Raw genomic sequence first — 21074 nt, 5'->3', positions numbered from 1 at the left:
TACCAGTGGGAGAGTCATTTTGTTAGAAGCCAATTCTTCATACTGGAAATAGAACTGCATGGCTTTTGTATTCAGAAACCAAAGCAACTTTAGTTTCCAAATGGGGGGCACAGGTGTCGTTTCCTAAGCACTACAGCTGTCAACAACAGAACACTTGCAGGGAACTGCTGTGCCCCTAGAATATCATCTTCACTGGGCAGGAATTAGATAAAGACAGGCTTCGTGTGGGCCTCAGGACAGTAAACTAAGGATGCATGCTAAAAGACACTCCTATGGGATAAGAATATGAATCTAATTGCAAAGAGATAAATTTGAGATGATAAGTTGCACTTACCTTACTTTAATAGACCCTTTCATCTTTAGAGCATTCTTGAAAGAACAACCAAATTAATAAATAATATTCTGACATTAAGTCTCCTATGAAGTGTTATTTTACGTCCTTAGAGACGGTATGTGAAGCCAGGGCTGGCCTTTCATGCCATATTGGTTTGAGAAGTATCAAGAAGTCTCTTTTTGTTGGGGTGTCTGGGTGGCTTAGTCGGTTAAGCATCTGACTTCAGTTCAGGTCATGATCTCATGGTCCAGGAGTTCGAGCTCTGCATCCGGCTCTGTGCTGACATCTCAGAGCCTTGAGCCTGCTTCAGATTCTGTGTCTCCCTCTCTCTCTGCCCCTCCCCTGCTTGCACTCTGTCTCTCTCAAAAATAAATAAACATTAAAAAAAAGTCTCTTTTTGCTGTAGATCCTGGTTCTCCAAGGGACAGGAATCTGTTCACTATCTAACAACAGCAAGAACAATGCTTATATAGCACTGACTGTGTGCCAAGCACCACTCTGAGTGATTTACATACAAGAACTCATTTTACCCTCTCAACAGTGCCTATTATCAACCTGTTTTAAAGAGGACAAAACAGGTTTACAGCAGATCCCACAGCAAGTACAGGCAGGGTAAGGAATGGGCCTGGCCTCTAGCTCTAGAACCTCTACTCACCGACCATACTAAACTAGCATCTGAGAGTTTTTCAGCTGGAGCCAATGAATATGGCTTGTTTTACAACGTTGAACAAATAATATGTTTTACACATCTGCCCAAGTATGATGCAATTCTACAGAAATTCTCAATTTAACAAGTGAAAGTACCCAAAATTAAAAAATATATGTAATACATCTTTAACTATTATTTAAAGACTATTAACTGAAGTAAAAATAATAACAGTCTGTTGTAGAATTTTCTCACATATGTAGAAGTAAAAGACATGCCAACAAGAGCTCTAGGGGTAGGAGGTGGTCTGGGGCCTGCTGTAAAGGTTCTCACATTGCTCGTGAAGTACAAGAGTATTTTTTTTTTTAACGTTTATTTATTTTTGAGACAGAGAGAGACAGAGCATGAACAGGGGAGGGGCAGAGAGAGAGGGAGACACAGAATCGGAAACAGGCTCCAGGCTCTGAGCTGTCAGCACAGAGCCCGACTCGGGGCCCGAACTCACAGACCGTGAGATCATGACCTGAGCTGAAGTCGGACGCTTAACCGACTGAGCCACCCAGGCGCCCCCAAGAGTATTTTTTAGACCACATAGACGATGATGAGTTTGATATGCATATTTAGTCTGTAGAGGAACCACTAAAAAATAGCATAAAAAGGGAGAATTAAAAAATCAGTAGAGGAAATAAAATGGACTTTAAAAAACTTGATTCACCCCCCCCCCCCCCAGAAAAAGGGAGGAAGGACAGAGAACAGAGGGGAAATACAGAATTCAAACATTAAGGTGGTAGATTTAAACTAAAATAATCTAATAACTGCATTAAATGTAAATGGATTTCAATACTCCAAATAAAAAGTAGAGATTAGCATTTCTAATCATCAGGGATAATGCTACTTTGCATCCATGAGGATGGCTATTATAAAAAAACAGAAATAACAAATGTTGACTAATTTTTTTAATTAGTCAAAATTTTTAATTTTTGAGAGAGCGAGAGAGAGAGAGAGTGAGAGAGAGCATGCGAGTGGGAGAGGGAGACACAGAATCCGAAGCAGGCTCCAGTCTCCGAGCTGTCAGCACAGAGCCCAACGTGGGGCTCGGACCCATGAAATGTGAGATCATGACTGGAGCCCAAGTCGGACGCTTAACCGACTGAGCCACCCAGGCACCCCCTAACCCCAATTTTTTTTTTAATCTTGAAAGCAGAGAGAAGCAACATATCACATATAGTATAGCATTGCAAAGACTGAATCAGGGAACATGGAGGCCAGGGTCAAGTGGTATTGCACCCTAAAATACTAAAAAGAAAGAACTGTCAACACAGAATTCTGTACCCTCCGAGACTGAATGTGAAATGAAAGCATTTTCAGAGAAAGGAAAACTGATAGGATTTGTTGCTACCAAATGTGTACTGCTAAAAGTGCTGGGGAGGTGTTTATAGACTGAAGGTAAATACCAAAGTGAAATTCAGATCTTCTGAGTGAGTGATGAACATCAGGAATGGTAAATATCTGGGGGAAATGTTCTCTTTCAAGTACGTATTTTAATTAATTAATTTATTTTTAATGTTTATTATTGAGAGCGCAAGAGTGTGCCAGTGGAGGAGGGGCAGAGGGAAGGGGACAGAGGATCCGAAGCAGGATCCGTGCTGATGGCAGCGAGCCCGATGTGGGACTCGAACTCACGAACCTCGAGATCATGACCTGAGCCAAAGTCGGATATTCAGCCAACTGAGCCAGCCAGGCACCCCTCAAGCACATATTTTTAAAAAAATTAAAACATCTCTTGTGTTTGCAATGTATGCAGATGTCATAGGTGTGACAGTCGTAGCACAAAGAATAGTAAAGGATACACGAACCTTTAGAGTTGCAAAGTTTCTAGATTTTTTTAAAAAGTTTATTTATTTTAAGAGAGAGAGTGTAGGGGAGGGGCAGAGAGACAGGGAGAGAGAGAATCCCAAGCAGGTTCCATGCTGTCATCCCAGAGCCTGATGCAGGGCTCAATCTCATGAACTGTGAGATCGTGACCTGAGTGAAAATCAAGAGTCCTGTGCTTAATTGACTGAGCCCCTTAGGCACTCTGCAGTGTCTACATTAAAAAAAAATTTTTTTATGTTTTATTTATTTTTGAGAGAGACAGAGAGAGACAGAGTGCGAGCGGGGGAAGGGCAGAGAGAGAGGAGACACAGAATCTGAAGCAGGCTCCGGGCTCCAAGCTGACAGCACAGAGCCCGAGGTGGGGCTCGAACCCATGAACTGTGTGATCATGACCTGAGCCAAAGTCGATGCCTAACTGACTGAGCCACCCAGGCACCCCTGCAACGTCTACATTTTAGTAGAAGTGGTGCCATATTCTAATTAGGCTGTGAAAAAGTAAGGATTGTATGTTGCAGTCTCTATAGCAACAGCTATAAAAATACGTAAAGAAGTATAACCAAAGAACCAAAAGATAAACTGAAAGAGAATTTTTTAAATATTCAAATAATATAAAAGAAAGCAGGAAAGAGAGAACAGAGGAATAAAACATCATAGAGACCAAAAGAAAACAAAATGGTAGCCATAGTGTCTTTATACATTTTTCAAAGCCCACATATACATCAAGAGTGACGATAAGGGTGTTTGGGTGGCTGAGTCGATTGAACGTCTGACTTTTGATTTTGGCTTGGGTCCTGACCTCACGGTCTGTGAGTTTGAGCTCCGGGTTGGGTTTTGTGCTCTGTGCTCTGACAGCACAGAGCCTGCTTGGGATTCTCTCTCCTTCTCTCTGCTCCTCCCCCATTCACACGTGCACACGTGCACACACACTCTCTATCAAACTAAATAAACCTATCAGTATAGGTTCATTGATTATACCAAATGTACAGGATGTTGATAGTGGAGGAGGTTCTGCTTCTGTTGTGGGGGACTATGGGAACTTGCTTACTTCCTGCTCAATTTTGCTGTGAACCTAAAACTGCTCTAAAAATATTTTATATATTAAAACAAAATAGAGGGACAAGTAGAAAACAAACAATAAAATGGTAGACCTAAATCTAACAATAGTGATAATTACATTAAGTGTTAATGGACTGAACTCTCCAATTAAAAGGTAGAGATTGGGGCACCTGGATGGCTCAGTCGGTTTAGCGTCTGACTTCAGCTCAGGTCATGATCTCACAGTTCGTGAGTTCTAGCCCCGCGTTGGGCTCTGTGCTGACAGCTTAGAGCCTGGAGCCTGCTTCGAATCTCTCTCTGTTCCCCCCCTGCTCATGCTCTGTCTCTCTGTCTCTCTGTCTCTCTCTCTCTCTCTCTCTCCCCTTCAAAAATAAATAAAAACATTAAAAAAAAAAAGATAGAGATTGCCACAATGGATACATAAGCAAGACCTACTACATACTGTATATAGGAGATTCACTTTAAATATTAAAAAACACAGGTTGAAGATAAGATATATAGATGCAAAATATATCTATAGATCTAAAAATCCATCTATGTTGCAAACAGTGAATATCAGACTGTATTGGCTGCATTTATATCAGATAAAATAGATTCCAGTATATTGAGTATTACCAAAGATAAAGGGGAAATATCTGATAATAAAAGGGTCATTTCTTCAAGAAGACCTATCAATTTATGAATGTGCCTAATAACAGAGCCTCACAGTAAATGAAGCAAAATTGACAGAGTTAAAAGGAGAAATAGATAATTCCATGATTATAATAAGAGAGTTTAACATCTCTTTCTGTCACCAATTATTAGAATAAAACAGCAAAAGAAATTAGTAAAGACACAGAGGATCTGAACACTACGCTCAGGCATCTTGACCTAATTGATATTTGTAGAAAGCTATACTCATCAAAAGCACGATACAGATTCCTACTAAGTGCACAATGTATATTCTCTAATATAGACCAATTGTTGTGCCCTAAAACAAGTTTCAAAAAAAAACTAAAGAAGTAAAGCTGTATTTATTTGCAGATGACATGATTGTTTATGTAGAATAATCTAAGGAATCTACAAAAAGTGCGAGAACTATCAAATGAATTTAGTAAGATTTCAGAAAGCAAGGCAAATGCACAGATTTTAATTGTATTTTTATGTACTAGCAGCAAACTATTAAAAAGTGAAATTAGAAATTCAATTCTATTTACAATAATACCAAAAAATAAAATATTTAGCAAGAAGTTTGACAAGCTCACTTATTAAGTAGTCTGAGCTCATGTATAGGACTGGCTTATTCAGAACCCACTTATGCCCAGGACCACCTCTTCACTGCAAACTACAGAATGTTGCCGAGATAGCTTAAAAGAAAATGTGAAGAAATAAATGGAGGGTGATAGCACCTTCATAGATCAGAAGACTCATTATTGTTAAAATGTCCATTATTCTAGCCAAAATGCCACCAGGCTCTTTTACAGAAATTAACAAGGTGATTTCGAAAATACAGAAATGCATATGACCTGGACCTGACAGAGCAAAGCTTATGCTACTGGTTTACAAGCTTTCAGGAAAGCTTCAGTAATCGAGACTGTGGTGTTGGTGAAGGACAGACACATAGATGCATGGGGCAGAGTAGAGTCCAGATGTAGACCCATACATACACACTCAGTTGATTTTCAACAAAGATGCCATGATGGAAGATGCCAGAAGGAAAGTCTTTTTACATTTTTTATTAAAAAAAAAATTTTTAATGTATGTTTTTGAGAGAGAGACAGAGAAAAATAGAGTGTGAGCAGGGGAGGGGCAGAGAGAGAGAGAGAAAGAGGGAGACAGAGAATCCAAAGCAGGCTCCAGGGTCTGAGCTGTCAGCACAGAGCCCGATGCAGGGCTTGAACCCATAAACTGAGAGATGATAACCTGAGCTGAAGTTGAATGCTCAACCAACTGAGCCACCCAGGTGTTCAGTTTTATTTTTTTATTTTAGAGAGAGAGTGCACATGAGTGGGGGAGAGGGCAGAGAGAGAGAATCTTAAGCAGGGCTCAATCCCACGACCTTGGGATCCTGACCTGAGCTGAAATCAAGAGTCGAATGTTCAACTGACTGAGCCACCCAGGTGCCCCAAGAAGGAAAATATTAAAAAAAAAAAAAAATCCCAGAGACAGGTAGCCTGTTTTAATTTAAATTTTTTAAATTAATTAATTTATTTTGAGAGAGAGAGAGAGGGAGGGAGGGAGAGAATGAGTGGGTGAGGGGCAGAGAGAGAGGGAGAGAGAGAATCCCAAGGATGCTCCAAACTTCAGTGTGGAGCCCAGTGCGCGGCTCAGTCCCACAAACTGAGATCATGACCTGACCCCAAATCAAGAGTCAGATTCTCAACCAACTGAGCCACCCAGCCACCCCCACAAAGGATAATCTTTTTATCAAACAGTGCTATAGACCCTGGACACACATCTGAGAAAAATGAACCTTGATCTTTGCTTCCAGCCATACACAAAAGTAACTCAAAGTGTAAAACCTAAAACTCTAGAACTTCTAGAATAAAACACAGGAATGACCCTCGGGTCAAGGCAGAGATTAACCTTAGGACACAAAAAGCAAGAAATGTAAAAGAAAAAATGGATGCATTGGATTTTATCAAAGTGAAAACATTTGTTCTTCTAGATCCCATGTGAAAATGAAAAGTCAAGCCGCAGATGGGAGAAAATACTTGCAATATACTTACATCTGAAATACACATATCTGACAAAGAGCGTGTGAAGAGCTATTATGACTCAGTGATAGAAGGACAGCCAGTTAAACAAAATGGACGAATGATCGAAGAAGACATATGAGGGTGAGGAACCATCATTAGTGACCAGAGAAATGCAAGTTAAAGCAACAGTGAAATGCTCACGGCACAGCCACTGACACGATGCCCACTGTTGGCAAGAATGTGGAGCCGAAGAGCCCTCATACCCTGCTGGTGGGAGCGCACACGGTACCGCGGAAGACAGATCGGCAGGTTACACTTCCCTTGACCCCGTTGCTGCAGTACTGAGTGCCTACCCGAGAAATTAAAGCAAATGTCCACGCAAAGATATGTATAAAAATGTCCACAGTAGCTTTATTCACAGCCACTAAAATCCAGAAACAGTCCAGGTGAACATCAGCAGGTGGTTGGGTAAAGGCAACGTTGCGTACCATTCAGCCATAAAAGGAACGAGGTACAGATGAATCTAAAGATTATTATTTCAAATGGAAGGAGCCAGGCACACAAGTGTACACACTGTGTTCATTTACGTAGAATTCTAGAAAATGCAGGCCGATGCAGTGACAAAGGCCAGCCCCGTGGGTGCATGAAGCCAGGGTTGAGGGAAGGACGGCAGAGGGGCTCAGGCGTCGTCTGTGGGTGGCAGAGACGCCCTGCACAGCGTGTCCGAACTCACCGAGTTGTGTGCTCTGCATGGATGCGGTTTATTGTATGTGAATTATACCCTAAGAGGTTGACTGACTAGCAGATGATGGTGTTGGTTAAAATATGTACTTCTGATTCCTGAATTGAAAGGGTGTTTTGTGACTTAGTATGACCCTGGGGTTGCCTCTTAACCACAGATTGAGCTGAAGGTCCCATGACATTTAGGGTTTCCACAAGGCACGGAGAGATAGATGGCCTCTGCTGAGCCAACCTTACATGGGCAAAAATGGAAAAGATGTGATCACACCCTGTAGATGAGGGTCAGTGTGTCTGTGACATCAGCAGTTGCTGTCCTAGAAAGAAGGTGCATTTCGAATAAAGCGTGCATTTTGGATGGATGGCATGAATGAGGGGCAGCAAGGGGGCTCTTAACAAGGCCTGATAGTTGTTTCTGCCTGTGTAGGGCTTCTAGCATGAAGCGGATAACAGGACGGAGCCCCGCCCTTGTTCCTATACCGCCCTCCTGCATGTGTCATCCTGCCTTCACCCTCCCTCCCCGCCGAGCTCGGAACCCTGGGGCCCACAGTGCAAGGGGCCTGTCAACCATCCTCGGCAGTGGGGCTCTTCCCCAGGACCCCCAGCCAGGAGCTCGCCCACCGCCTGGTCTCGATGGGCCCTCGGCTGGCTGAGGGGGTGGTTTCTCATTCCCCGGCTCCAGATGTGTTCCTTGCCGACCCACCTTGCCGCTGTGGAAGCTTCATCTCCAGGAACCTGAACAGGTTCCCTGAATAAGCAGCTCTTTCTGTCAAGTAGAAAGTCCTTTTATTTTTTAAAAAAACCTTTTTTTAATGTTTTATTTATTTTTGACAGAGAGAGACAGACAGAGCATGAGCGGGGGAGGGGCGGAGAGAGAGGGAAACACAGAATCCGAAGCAGGCTCTAGGCTCCGAGCTGTCAACACGGAGCCCGATGCAGGGCTCGAACCCACGAACCGTGAGATCATGACCTGAGCCGAAGTCGGACGCTCAACCGACTGAGCCACCCAGGCACCCCGTAAAAAGCCCTTTTAGAGTTGACTTTTCTATGTCCAAATATTTAGCCAGCTGTGTTTTGGACAGATTATAATTATGGTTACCACCTTGTAAGTTAACAAAAATTTGTTCAAAACTGAAACAATTCACTGCAGGGGTTGTGCGGGTTAGTGGGTTTTCTCTGACCACATTGGAAGTGTGGCAGTGTAAGCACACCTCACGGGCTGTGGAGTTTTGAATTTGCTAGTGTCAGGAAACTTACCTGCTGCGTGGGGCCCCGTCAGCCATCAGAAGTCCTCTGCTCTGGAGTTGTCCTCAGTTGTGGTTTTAGGTAGCACTTTTATCACCCGAGCTGACATCTTTCCTGCAGTTTCATGACAAGAACAGGGTGAGTAGCAGAAAATTAGAAGACTGCAGGTCCCTAACTGGCCCGTGCTGGCCCCAGAGGCACCTCGCTGCCCAGGCGTTCTGTGTCTTGGTGAAAATGGTCGAGTTGGGGTTTCCCTAGGACAGAACAAGATGGCAGATGGACAACATCCATCTGAGCTCAGGAGTAGGACCGGCTGGTCCAGAACCCCCTTGTGCTTCGTCCTTTCAGGAGGCGGTGAATGGCTGAAGGCTTTGGAGGAAGCAGTGAGTCTATCCAGCTCCAGCTCCAGACGGACTGAGCACGGCCCCTCCAGTCCCCCGGCTCCGGGGGCTCCTTGTGGTGAGTCCGGTCGACCTGGGAACAACGGGCCTCAGCCGTGTGCCTTGGTTTGCAGGCCCGGGACCAGGGATCTGCGGCTTCTTAGCAACCCCACCCTGCCCCCTGAGCACTGGGCGACAGGCTCTGGATGTCTGCAGCTCCCATCCCAGAAGGCCAGGTAAGGGTCCTGCACCTCGGCCCCCACGGTGCCCCAGAAGGAGGTGCCTGCACCCACACAGTGCCCCTGTCTGTTGCAGACCCTGCGCTCTGGGACATGGAGCTCCAGCGCGCTGTCCTTCTGGCGGGTCTCCTGGTGGAAGTTGCTAGCAAATCCTCAGAAAGTGCGGTAGGTGACGCGTCACGGGGCAGCATGGGTGCCAGGAAGTACAGTCTTCCCAGTTGTTTGCCCAGAGGGGCCTCACCCTTCGACCTTTGGGGGTCACCCTTGCCCTGGCCCCAGAGACACTGACTGTGCCCTCTGTCGCGGTCAGGGAGGCCTGTGCCACGTGGAGGTCAGCAAACACATGCCCCCACTGTCACCTGTTCTGTTATGTCCCCTAGAACCTCCTTTCTGTCTCTGCCAGACTGAACCTGCTGCTGTAGCTGAAATAGGGTCTCTACACGGCTGCCCCCCACTGGCCCTGAATGGAGCCCGCGGGCTCTCTGCCCGACAGCGGGGTGGTTGGAGACTGCTTACTCCAGGCAAGCAGTGGCATAAGGCAGGATCTGCCCCAGGCTTCCTGTGACCAGGTGCCCTGGCTCTCCCAAGCCACACGTCATCCAGGCCGGGTGGGGCCTTCCACCACTCTGCCTCTGCTAGGGTTGGGTGGAATGGGATGGCTGGGGTGTCCCTCGTGGGCTGGGCCTCAGCTGCGAACCGGCCTTCGACACTTCCTGTGGTGGTGTGGGTACTCCGTGCCATTCCTTAGACACCTTACTGTTCACTGTGGTCTTGTCGCAAGAAACAAAAGCTCAGCTACGACAAACACACTGCGCCGAGCTCCCCTTGGAAACCCCTCAAGTCCGGTCCCGTAAACGCCAGCGCTTGGCATGTCTGTCCCCCGCGTGGTGCACTCCTGCGTGCTCACCCAGCGGGTGTGAGGTCATACCCCACAGCCTGCCCTGGTCTGGGCACTTCCTCTTCGAGGGCCAAGCTGAAAACCCCCGGTGGAAGGCATCCGTAGCATTTCTGAGAACATCGGTGGACCAGCCAGGACCCAGGGGGTGACTATTTTGTTGGGAGTGAGGGGCAGACACACCTCACCAGGGAGGCCAGGGCCGCCTGGGTTTACCTTCATATCTTATTATAGCCTAGAAAAACGCGTGTGTCCTTTCTTCATGAAGGAGTCCACATGTGGCCCTGCAGTAGGGTTTGGCACCTCTGTCGTCTGGCAGGTGGCGAATAGCCAGGCACACCTCATTTTATTGCGCCGTGCAGATACTGCATTTTTCCAGATTGAAGGTTCGCGGCCACCCTGCGTTGAGCGAGTCTGTGGGTGCCACGTTTCCACCAGCATCTGCTCACAACAGGTCTCTGTGCCACATTTTGGTGATTCCCACACAATATGTCGACTCTTTCATTACTATCACATTTGTTACGGTGACTTGTGATCAGTGATTATGACCCGCTGAAAGTTCGGGTGACGGCCAGCATTTTGCAGCAGTAAAGCAGTTTTAATCAAGGCACGTACATTGTGTTTTAGACACGACGCGACTGCACGCCTAATGGACTATAGTGTAAACGTAACTTGTACACATACCTGAAACCAGAAAATTCACTTGACGCGCTTTATTGTGGTCTGGAACTGAATCCGCAGTACCTCTGAGTAAAGCCTGTCAATCATTTCTTGGACTGAAGTGCCCCACCGCGTATCCGCCCGTGGTCCGCGGGGCGATCGGCAGCAGCTCCGCCCCAGACCCGAGACCCACCTGGAGAAAGGGCCACGGCCCCCACCACCTCCCAGGCGAGGCCTTGGGTGGTCAGCCGGGCAGGCAGTGGAGGGAAGCGACTCCATAAACCTGGGTCCCGGAAGTGTTCCCAGGACCGCTCCCTGCCCCTCCTCGCTGCCCCAGGCCAGGGCCGTTCCCAGCCCGGCCTGCTTGTCCTGCCCGAGCGTCCGGCTGTGGGGTCTGGCAGCTCACCACCATCTCCCCTCTAGGGCCAGCAGCCTGAATGTTGTGTGGACTTGGTGGATGTCAACACCACCTGCCAGAGCACAAGCCCGTGTGGCCCAGGTAAGCTGCTTTGGCATGAGCCAACCCTGACCGGCCATCACCAGCGTGGTGACGAGGACAGCGCTCATGTGAACTCTGCTGAGCTCACCGCACCTGGTGTGAGCAGGAGGGCACACGGCCCCTCCGGAAGGACGCTGGAGAGGCCTGGGAGCTGGGCCAGGGGCTGGGAGAGCGGACAGAAGCCGCAGGAAGGGGACAGGACCGCGTCTGAGCCTCCCTCCTGGCCAGCAGCCTGGCTGCCTCTTCTTGGGCAGAAGGGGCGGGACCCCGTGAGGAGACTGGCTCCGGGCAGTGGGAGGTGTGGGAGAAGCGAGACTCTACCTCAACTCCTAGGGTGTCCGGCCGGACGATTCACGGGGACAAGCCCACAGCCCGAGTCACATAAGCTTTATGCGACACGGGAGCCTCATAAAGAAGCCAGGACGGGAGCGCTCACGCGCCAGGCTGAGCAGGGAGAGGTGACTGCGGGAAAGTAGGCTGCGTGTGGGGTGGAGGCAGGCGAGGGCGACCTTAACGAGGTCCGCCGGGCTCGGGTCCCTGGCGATGCGCGCGTTCCTTTCCCCCTGCTGCGTGGGCGTCCTCCACGTGGGGCCTTTGTCCCTGCTTCTCGGGGAGAGAAAGGGACGCCAGAGCCCTTCTTGCTCCTGTGTTTTGAGGGTCTTCAGCTCAAAATAATTTTTGTGTGAAAGAGGCATATTTTGGGGTGACGTTCGGGTTCCCTCAGCCCCCGCGTGAAACTTCATCCTCAGAACGTTTCACACATTAAAAGCCAAGCTGGTAGTTGAGGGAGATTTGCTTGGAAGTTGTGAGATAAGGGACGGGCAGTGGGAGAAAGAGCGTAGGTGGAGCGGGCAGGAAAGAGCGGGTCTGAGCCCTTGGTGGCACGCCTCGGGCTCGGTGTCCAGTGAGACCGATGCTCAGGCCGGGCCTCCACCGGCACGAGGCCTGGCGTGAGCGGGCAGGTGTGTAGGCAGAGGCATTTCTGGGGAAACAAAAGAAAACAGACGTGAATGGTGGTAGCGAGTTACAAACCTGGTTTTTCAGTCTAGAGGGCAGTCTCTAAGTACCTTTCTGGATGCTGCACTCAAAGCCTGTTTGGGGGGTGAGGACAGCAAGAGGCAGTCTGACGGATTTCCCGGGTTGCACTGCGGCGAGCGTCTCTGGTGAGGTCGTGGGGCTTCTTGTGAGCTTCCCGAGTGGCCCACACAGCAGTAGGCACGAGGTTGTCCACACGTGAGGTGTCGAGGTGACTTCTGCAAGGCTCGTGTCAAGACGTCCGGCCTCAGCTTGCAGGGCTTTGGGGAGACGGCAGTTTAGTTCTTTTTTTTTTTTAAATGTTTGTTTATTGCCCACCTGGGCGGCTCAGTCAGTGAAGCATCCGAGTCTTGATTTCGGCTCAGGTCACGATCTCACGGTTCGTGGGATTGAGCCCTGCGTCAGCCTCTGTGCCTGCTTGGAATTCTCTCTCTCTCTCCCCCTCTGTCTGCCCCTCCCCCTACTCGTGCATGTGTGCTCTCTCTCTCTCTCCAAATAAATACTTAATAAACATTCAGCACGGAGCCCATCGTGGGGCTTGATCCCACGAACCGTGAGATCATGGCCTGAGCTGAAATCAAGAGTTGGATGCTCAACCAACTGAGCCACCCAGGCGCCCCGAATTGAATTTGTTTTTAAAATAAGTCTAGCCTCACTAAACTTGGCCCGATTACCTAGCTAAGTGCAGCAAGAATAGTGATTAACCATTTAGACTTTTAAGTCTGCCTTGCTGGACCTTTTCACAAGGAATCTTAGGTTGCACTCTCGAGGCTGGGAAGCCAAGCCAAGGACTCGCCATCAGACCTTACCTGCAGTACCTATAGATGTCGGTGAATTCCTCTCTCCTTTTTTTTATGTTTATGTATTTTAGAGAGAGAGAAGAGAGAGAGAGAGAGAGTATGTACGAGCAAGGGAGGGACAGGGAGAGAGGGAGACAAAGGATCTGAAGCAGGCTCTGAGAGTGCACTGCCCGACGCGGGGCTCGAACTCACAAACCGTGAGATCATGACCTGAGCAGAAGTTGGATGCTTCACCTATGGAGCCCCCCAGGCGCCCTGAATTCCCCTCTTCTCAAGGTCAAAATACCCTTAAGTTTCCTGGATTTGCCAGGAAGTGAGCTTCCTTACTCACCTGTAAGTGAGGCTGGGAAGTATCAGGTGGTTTTCCTTCCTTCCTTCCTTCCTTCCTTCCTCCCTCCCTCCCTCCCTCCCTCCCTCCCTCCTTCCCTCCCTCCCTTCCTCCTTCCCTCCTTCCCTCCTTCCTTCCCCTCTCCTCCCCTCCCCTCCCCTTCCCGTCCCTCTTTTCCCTTCGCCTCTTATCTCCCCTTCCCTTCCCTTATGGATTTTTTTTTTTAAGTAATCTCTACACCCATCGTGGGGCTTGAACCCATGACCCTGAGATCAAGAGTCACACGCTCCACTGACCGAGTCTGCCAGGCACCCCTCCTGTGGTTTTTCAAAAGCGGCTTCATTGGCTTCGTAAAGTCAACCTTAGCTCCTTTGTCTGGTCACCAGTCCTGGCTCTCTAACTGTGCCTTGTCCCTGCACAAAGCAGCCCAGCCCTGGGCCTCCTTGGGGCCGGCAGCCCTGCACCGCTTTGCCCGGTTACCCTGCAGCCGGTTGGAGGGGTGCTTCCCAGAAGAATGGCCTCGCCGGCACCGGGTCTGTTCCGGGACCCCACGCTCCCAGCCCTCCTGGTGTGGTGCTGGGCCTGTCTGCCCGCGGTTACCACAGGAGTAACCGCTGGTCAGTCTTCAGGCCTGCCATCCACTTAGTGTCATCTCACAGTGACACATTGTGTAGATTAAACATCGCACCTGAGTCTGGGGCTTGTCCCTGGACACTGCCCCCGCGGCCAGCGCTAGCATTTAGGCCCAGGTCAGTACCTGCAATCGAGCATGTGTTTGCTTAGCCTCTGTGCTAAATGTTGGGGATGTTAAGAAAAAATAAAGGTACAAGACACAATTCTTGCCCTTAAGGGGTGCCCTGGCTACTTGGCAAAACAGACTGTCCATGAACCGCTGGCCGGTGAGAGCTGGGCTGCTCCCAGCACCGGGGGAGGGGGAGGCTGCTGGCCGACACATCAGTCTGGGACCTCCCCAGGGAAGGGTGCGGAGGGCGGGGACAACAAGGGGGCAAGGGTCACCCCTGGGCTGGAGGCAGTGCCACTGACGGGGCAGGGTGAGGGCCGGCGGTCAGGCCATCGTGGTCCTCCCACGGCCGTGCGTGGCACCCGCCTGCAGAATTTTACGAGATGTCCGGTAAAGGAGCCCACAGGAGCCCCTGGGTGAGCGAGCTCGCCGTGGCTCCCGTCGAGTTTGTTTCTTTTTCTGAGAGCAGGTATGCCGTTCCCATCCAGACCTGCAGAATGCACATTCTTGGACGAACTCTCATTTCACAAAGTCAGAATACAGAAAAGCCCCCTGAAGACAGCTGGCGTGGGTCACTCGCAGCTGAGTCACTGTCTCTTGCGCAGGCTGCTACAGGCACCGGAACGAAGACGGCAGTATCAGCTGCGTCCGATGCAGAAATGGCACCTACCACGGCTCCGAATGCAGAGGCCGCACGTCGCTGCCCAGCCGCCCCGCGGCACCCCCCACTGGGCCTGCCTGGCCTGCTTCCCGCCGAGGGGCCTCATCTCCAAGTTCTGGAGGAACGGGTGGGAGTTGCCTTTCTTGTTCCCACAGCAGCGGGTGGCCCACCTCACCCGGGACCACCAGCCGTCGAGTGAACACCCTCGCTCGGGTCCCCTCTGTGCCCAAATCCTTGTCCCTGCAGGACGGCCATGGGGCGAGGGCAGCTGTGTCCCCATGGCCACCTCCCTTTCTGGTTTCTGGCCCGTGATTCCCCGCTGAGCTGTGTCTCTGGTCCCCTGGGTGTCCTCAGCTGGGTCCCCGTGCGTGGTCCAGACCTGCCTGTGGGTCTGGGCTGCCCGGGAGCCGGCACGCTGACACGTCTGCTTCCCCACAGCCACTGGCTGGGGCACGCACTTCCCGGTGAACAGGAGCACAGGGACACCGGGGCGGCCTGATTTCGGTAAGTCTCCGGCTCACCGGCCCAGAGCAGGGCTTCTGCCAGGTCTCGGTGGAAAAGGGGGCATTCCTAGTGCCCGTGACCACTTACGCCGGCCTCGGCAGGGCCACGGCTACGGCCAAGGTCGAACTGCAGCCCGGCCGAGGGATCTATGTGCGAGAACCCTGCCTGATCACAGAGCGGGGCTGGCGTCAGTGGGCACAGGCGGGAGGCCTTTGCCACAGCACTCACACGTGCCCCCGAGGTTCTAGTTAGTGGAAGGCCACCTCACCCGTGGCCTCAGTCCTGGCCCACCCAGCCCCTCAGTCCACAGAAACTCTGGGTGTGCGGTTCTCTGGAGACTGGAGGGTGCCCGGAGGTCCCCTTGCCTCCCTCCGCTGTGGCTCTTCTGGGGATGTGGGGTCTGGCCTGCAAACACTGCGTGCCAGGCAGAAGAGCCCATCACACCACCCGGTCCTCGGGGCCAGACCCAGGCCCCCCTCCTGCACACTCTGTCCTCAGCCTGCTCCTGATCACTGGGCGTCCCATCCCGTCCGAGATACGGCATGGTCCTGCCATGGAGGTGTGGCACCCCAGCCACTGGGGCCACTGCAGTCGGGGAGCAGGACCGGCCCCAGGAGTGGTCACCTCTTCTGAGGTGACCAGGTGGTGACGGGGTCTTGTGACCTGCAGACGCTGGGCCTTCAGCAGAGGACACGTTGTACGTGGACTGAGAGGGCTCTGGCCTTCTGCACAAGTTTCAGGACCAGAAGCAGGTGGCTTTGTGCTGACCTGGACCACCAAGGTCAGCCACCAGAGGAGGAGTTTTAGGGTGGGGTCAGCACAGACGGCCCCAGCCTCCTGTGATACCGCGCCGGGTCTGGCAGTGGGGGTGCTGATGGCGGAAGGCCGCGAGTCTGGCTGTCGGGCCCATTTTCACTGCAGCAAGTTTGGGGCAGGACACCCTTGCCAAATGAGCTGGAATTCATCCCCACTTCTAGGCCCCGGTGTAGCCGTGGCCGCGCCTCATGCCCGTCCACGGGCAGTCTGAGAGCACTTTCCCCACAGTTGCCACCCAGAGCCCCCACCCACGGGCCCAGCCAGCCTGTCCTGCTGACCCGTGTAGGTAAAGACGGGCAGGCATCGTGGGCCCAGGGTCCCCTCTGCTGACCGGCCCCCAGGAGGGGAGGACGTAGTGGGAACCGCTGCCCGAGTCGAGGGCTTGGACCTGGAGTGCCAGGGGTACGGGAGCCCACAGTCCGTGCCGAGCCTTTGGGAAGGAGACGGGGACCCCGGGGCCTGCTGTTCTCGGGGGCTGGAATCCTCGGCCCCCTCCATATCCCACCCCCCTGTGGGAAGCCTGAGGCCGAGGGAGGCTGAGCACCTCAGCCCCACAGCCCAGGTGTGTTCAGGGAACGGGGGTCTGGGGGGTCCCCTGAGGCCTGTCCAGGCTTGCCACTGGCTGCCACTCACTCTGCTCACAGGGGGCCCTCAAGTGGCAGCCTCTCTCTTCCTGGGGACATTCTTCATCAGCTCTGGCCTCATCCTCTCCGTGGCTGGGTTCTTCTATCTGAAGCGAACCAGTAAACTCCCCAAGGTCTTCTACGGAAGAAACAAAGGTATTTCCTCCTGCCACCGTGGCAACACCCTGCTGAGCCAGCGGGTCCTGCCCAGTGCACACACCCGCACGGAGCCACGGGTACTGCCTGGGGGGCACGGGGAAGTGGGAGCCGGGGTGGCGAGATCCAGGGTGCCCAGCAGTGAAGACTCCTCACAGAACGACAGGAAGGGGACTGGCTTGTCACGTGGTTCTTGTGTCTCAGAGTAAGAGGGACAGCCACTTCCTAGGGAGGCTCCCGTGTGGATTCTGTGGGACTCTCAGGGTGGAGGTGTTGGCGAGACTCCACCTCAGGGCATCACAGCGGGGTCGCCGATGAGGGGTGGGAGGGGTGCGGGGAGGGGGTGACATCCCTGCTCGAGGGGCCGCCTGCCTGCAGCTCCTCCAGCCAGCTGTCTCCTCTCCCCGTCCTGCCTCCCCGGGACTGGGGGGGACAGGCAGGCTGGTGCAGGGACAGTGGGGCCCCATGCCACTCCAGCTTACCCTGGACTGGATTGCAGACCCGCCTCCCTCCCGAAGATATGGGTGTCACTCCCGCCGTGCGCTCGGGTGTGCCGGGCAGATGGTCTGGCCGACGGACCTGATCCTACGGTGGACAGTGCTGGGGGTGATTAGCTAGAGCTTCCTTACCTGGCCTCAGTGAGACCCTGTCCACCCACCGATGGCCAATGCTGGGGGCCTCCGAGGGGCTGTTGTAGCTCGAAGGTCCTGAGAGTCAGGGGCCGGGCCCCCACGCCAGTCAGGATGGGCACTCCGAGTCCGCCGTGGGAGGCTGCTCCGCTGCAGTGGCCACGGAGGTCCTGGTGTGTCAGTGCAGTGGCCGGGGCACCCCCACTCCGAGCCTCCTCCCTACCGCCCCCAGAGCCGCTCCCGGGCAGCCTAGGTGCCCACCGAGAGCGCAGGGGTGCATAGCGGCCTACCCGACGGAGGTGAGAAGTGGGCACTGTGGTGGTCTCCTGAGGCGGGCCCCCAGCTCTGGGCCTCACCTGGAAATGCAGGCAAGGGTAGAGCCTTCTCTGCCTTCCTGACGGTGCTGGAGACCAAGAGGAATGTGCCCGCTGAGGGCTGGCTTGTGGCTCCGCCAAGAGGGCCTGGGAGGGCGGCTCTCCCTGGGGTGCTTGGGGGCCCGTCACCCCAAGTGCATCTGGGAAGTGTGGCCGGACAGACCACTGCTAGGCTGAGGGCGTTGCTGGGCAGGTGTGTGGAGGTGGGGCTGGGCTGAGCCTGGAGCGGGGGAAGAGCCGCTGCAGGCCCTGGGGACCCCCTCCCTAGGCGAGGGACCCCCGCCCCGGGCGAGGCAGCTGTGTGGCCTCCAGGTGACGCCTGTGTTTGCCCGCAGCCCCTGCCCTGCAGCCTGGCGAAGCTGTAAGTAACCAGAAGGATGGGCTGAGTGCCCCCGTGTCGTGGGCCTCTGTGCTGGGGGCCGCCTGCACTTCTCACTGTGCCTTTTCTCCTTTTCAAGGCTGCTATGATTCCCCCGCCACAGTCCTCAGGTACGTCAGTCCTCATCTCAGGGTGAAAGATTTCAAAATTGTCCCTCCCTTGGGATCAGCCGCCCTTCAGGGACCACTGCAGGACTGGGCTCTGCAGGCACCTGGCCCTGTAGTTCTCGGGACACCAGGTTCTCCCATCGTCAGCCACGGGACACTGGGTTCCCCCGTCGTCAACCACGGGACACCGGGTTCCCCCATCGTCAGCCACGGGACACCGGGTTCCCCTATGGTCAACTGCAGCTCTCATGCCTTTTCCTTTCGTTCCTGACATGCTCTGTCGGGAGACAAGGAGAGTACCCAGCAGAGGGTCTGGGGCCATCCCCGGAAGCCTTTGCTCGGCCCTCCCCAAGTCCCAGCTCTAGCTGGGCGGTAGGTGCAGGGAGCAGGCTGGCCCCTCCGGGTGGCTGGCACTTCAGTCTTACTGGGTCAGGTGTGCCCCACCTTGGATGATTCCGGGAGTAGGTACACACACGAACCCTGTTATAGATGACGCCATGACCACAGAGAGGTTAAGTGACTGGACCGTGGTCACATATCCCACACAGCCACAGGCCATGCAGCAAGTCTCCTGGCCCTCCCGGTCTTGTTCTTACCTCTGTGCACAAGTCTGGAGTGGGGACAGGGTGGGTGTCCCTCTTCTTTGGGCACAAAGAAGTTACTTGGTCAAGGCTAGCTCCTCCCTGTCCCATACAACGCTTGTCTGTGACGTCTCTAAAGCAGTACCAGCTACAGGCATCTTGAGTGTAAGTTCCTTGCATTAGCACCCTGGGGCCGTCATAACAAATGCCCGCAAACTGCAACTGCGGGGCTTGAAGCAACAGAAATGCACTCCGTCCCAGCTCAGGAGGCCAGAGGTCAGAAATCAAGGTGGGGGGTGGGGGCACTCCTTCCCGAGTCTCCAGGGGAGGGTCCGTCCTGCCTCCTCCGGCCTCTGGTGGCTCCAGGCGTCCCTGGGCTTGTGGCCACACCACTCCGGCCTCTGTCCCCCATCTTCACGTGACTTCTCCTGGGTCTCCTCTCTCTGCCTCCCTCTTATGAGGTGCTGGCCATCGGATTTAGGGCCCAGCAGATAATCCAGGAGGATCTCATCTCAAGACCCTCAATCACATCTGCAAATACCCTTTTTCCAAGTAAGGTCACATCTGCAGGTTCCGGGGCTTCGGACATGGACACATTTGGGGGGACACCATCCAGTCCTGTTGTGCCTCATGGACCTGTTGGCCTCTGTGTTTCGGGAGAGCAAGGTGCTCGTCCAGGCCAAGGTGCTTGGGGTGCAGGGGCACCGAGGGTCCCAAATGAGCGGAGCGTTCGTCACAGAGTCTCCCCTCAGCTGCGGCCACTCCGCTCACAAGCTGGAGCTCAGTGGGATTCCCTCCCCCTCGGCTGCGGCCACACCCCACTCCTGTGAGCTGTGCTGAGAGCCGACACCGGGGGCCATTCCTCCTGTCCCAGGCCCCCCTCTGACCCTGCCCGTTTCCGACCCTGTTTCAGTGCGGAAGCCGCGCTATGTCAGACGCGAGCGGCCTTTGGACAGGGACACAGGCCCCACTGCCATCTCCTCGGTGGAGGCCCGGGTCAGCAACGTCTGACCCGGGGACCCACCCACAACTCTGCACACCGCCGCGGAGAGGGCCCAGCACACAGAGGGCAGGTCTGGACACGGCCCCCGGCTCAGCTTGACCGTCTCCCAGCGACAGATGCTCAGTTGGAACCCGCCCAGCTGCCGGAAGGTGCTTCTTCCCACCCCACAGCTGCTCGGTGTAATGGAGGGGGAGGCGCCCCTGAGGCGGGCTCCAGAGCGTGGCCATGTGGGGTCTGGGCCCCTCAGGAGAGACAAGGACTGCTGGGCTTCTCCGTGCTTGGCAAAGCTGGGAGCTCAGCCACCCTGCCTATCAGAGCCCACAGCGGGCAGACATCCCCCGCACCACCAGGCCAGTCGGCCTCCTGGCCTCCCCGCCCGGACGGTGTCCGGACCAGGGGAGGTGGGACATGAGAACTGGCCCCTCCAAGGCTGAGGCGCCTACAGGGCCATCCTGTAGCCAAGAGCCCCGCCCCCTCACCCCGAGCCCCAAACCACAGATTTCCAGGAGCTGCAGAGGCGAGTTTCTTGGTTGGCTACTGACTTCTGTCAGTTTGAAGCAGCAAAGGCGGAGGGGCCCTGTTGTCCTGTCTCCTGCTCATCACCTGCTCCCCACACGGGGCCCATGTGTTGCAGGGACTGGCCTGAAAGCTCTGGAGGCCAAGGCCAGGTCCCCTGAGGGACGTGTCCGCCCAGGGTCACATTTACCTGTGACTGCTGCCTGGGTAGCCTGGTCTGGATGGACCTGTGGAGGGCCGTGCTGTCCCTGGCTGCTTGCACACAGAAAGGGGTTCCCGAGGAGAAGGGAGCGATTGTGGCTACCTCCCACGCACTGGGCTCGGCACTGACTGTCCTTCCCAGATTCTCAGTCGAGAATGATGGCTCCTTCAGCACCTGGTCCACATCCCAGGGTCCCGAGGCAGGGCCTGTGTGCTCAGCTGCTGTGCCCTTCTGCACCGTGACACGTGGCCCACGCGTCTACAGTTTATGGGTACGAGCTCGCTCGAGACTTGAACCCGCGACGGGCCCAGCACTGAGCGGGGCGCAGCAGCTCAAAATCAGTGTCAATAAACTATTCAGGGCTTTCCCCATC

The 21074-nt window shown here is 53.6% G+C and overlaps 1 protein-coding gene across 9 annotated transcripts in view; it reads left to right on the top strand.

Moving 5' to 3' along the window:
* The window catches only part of CC1H1orf159 (chromosome C1 C1orf159 homolog), a 31229-nt gene extending 10155 nt beyond the window's left edge, over positions 1-21074 (top strand). For 2 of the 9 annotated variants that reach the window (XM_042951220.1, XM_042951221.1), the window contains exons 2-11: positions 6559-6730; positions 8921-8955; positions 9087-9188; positions 9268-9356; positions 11170-11245; positions 14756-14938; positions 15250-15315; positions 16776-16910; positions 18249-18402; positions 19894-21074. In XM_042951220.1, coding sequence (XP_042807154.1) covers positions 8931-8955; positions 9087-9188; positions 9268-9356; positions 11170-11245; positions 14756-14938; positions 15250-15315; positions 16776-16910; positions 18249-18402; positions 19894-20395 — 1332 coding nt within the window. In that variant the 5' untranslated portion in view covers positions 6559-6730; positions 8921-8930 and the 3' untranslated portion in view covers positions 20396-21074. Of the gene's footprint in view, positions 1-6558; positions 6899-7111; positions 8071-8920; positions 8956-9086; positions 9189-9267; positions 9357-11169; positions 11246-14755; positions 14939-15249; positions 15316-16775; positions 16911-18248; positions 18403-19163; positions 19257-19893 lie in introns of those variants that run through there. The other 7 variants (XM_042951225.1, XM_042951226.1, XM_042951227.1 and 4 more) reach the window with 6 other exon arrangements.

Source organism: Panthera leo, chromosome C1 (assembly GCF_018350215.1).
Source record: "Panthera leo isolate Ple1 chromosome C1, P.leo_Ple1_pat1.1, whole genome shotgun sequence".
Lineage (NCBI taxonomy): Eukaryota > Metazoa > Chordata > Mammalia > Carnivora > Felidae > Panthera > Panthera leo.
The sequence above is the reverse complement of the archived record's forward strand: the minus strand, read 5'-3'. Positions and strand labels throughout refer to the sequence as shown.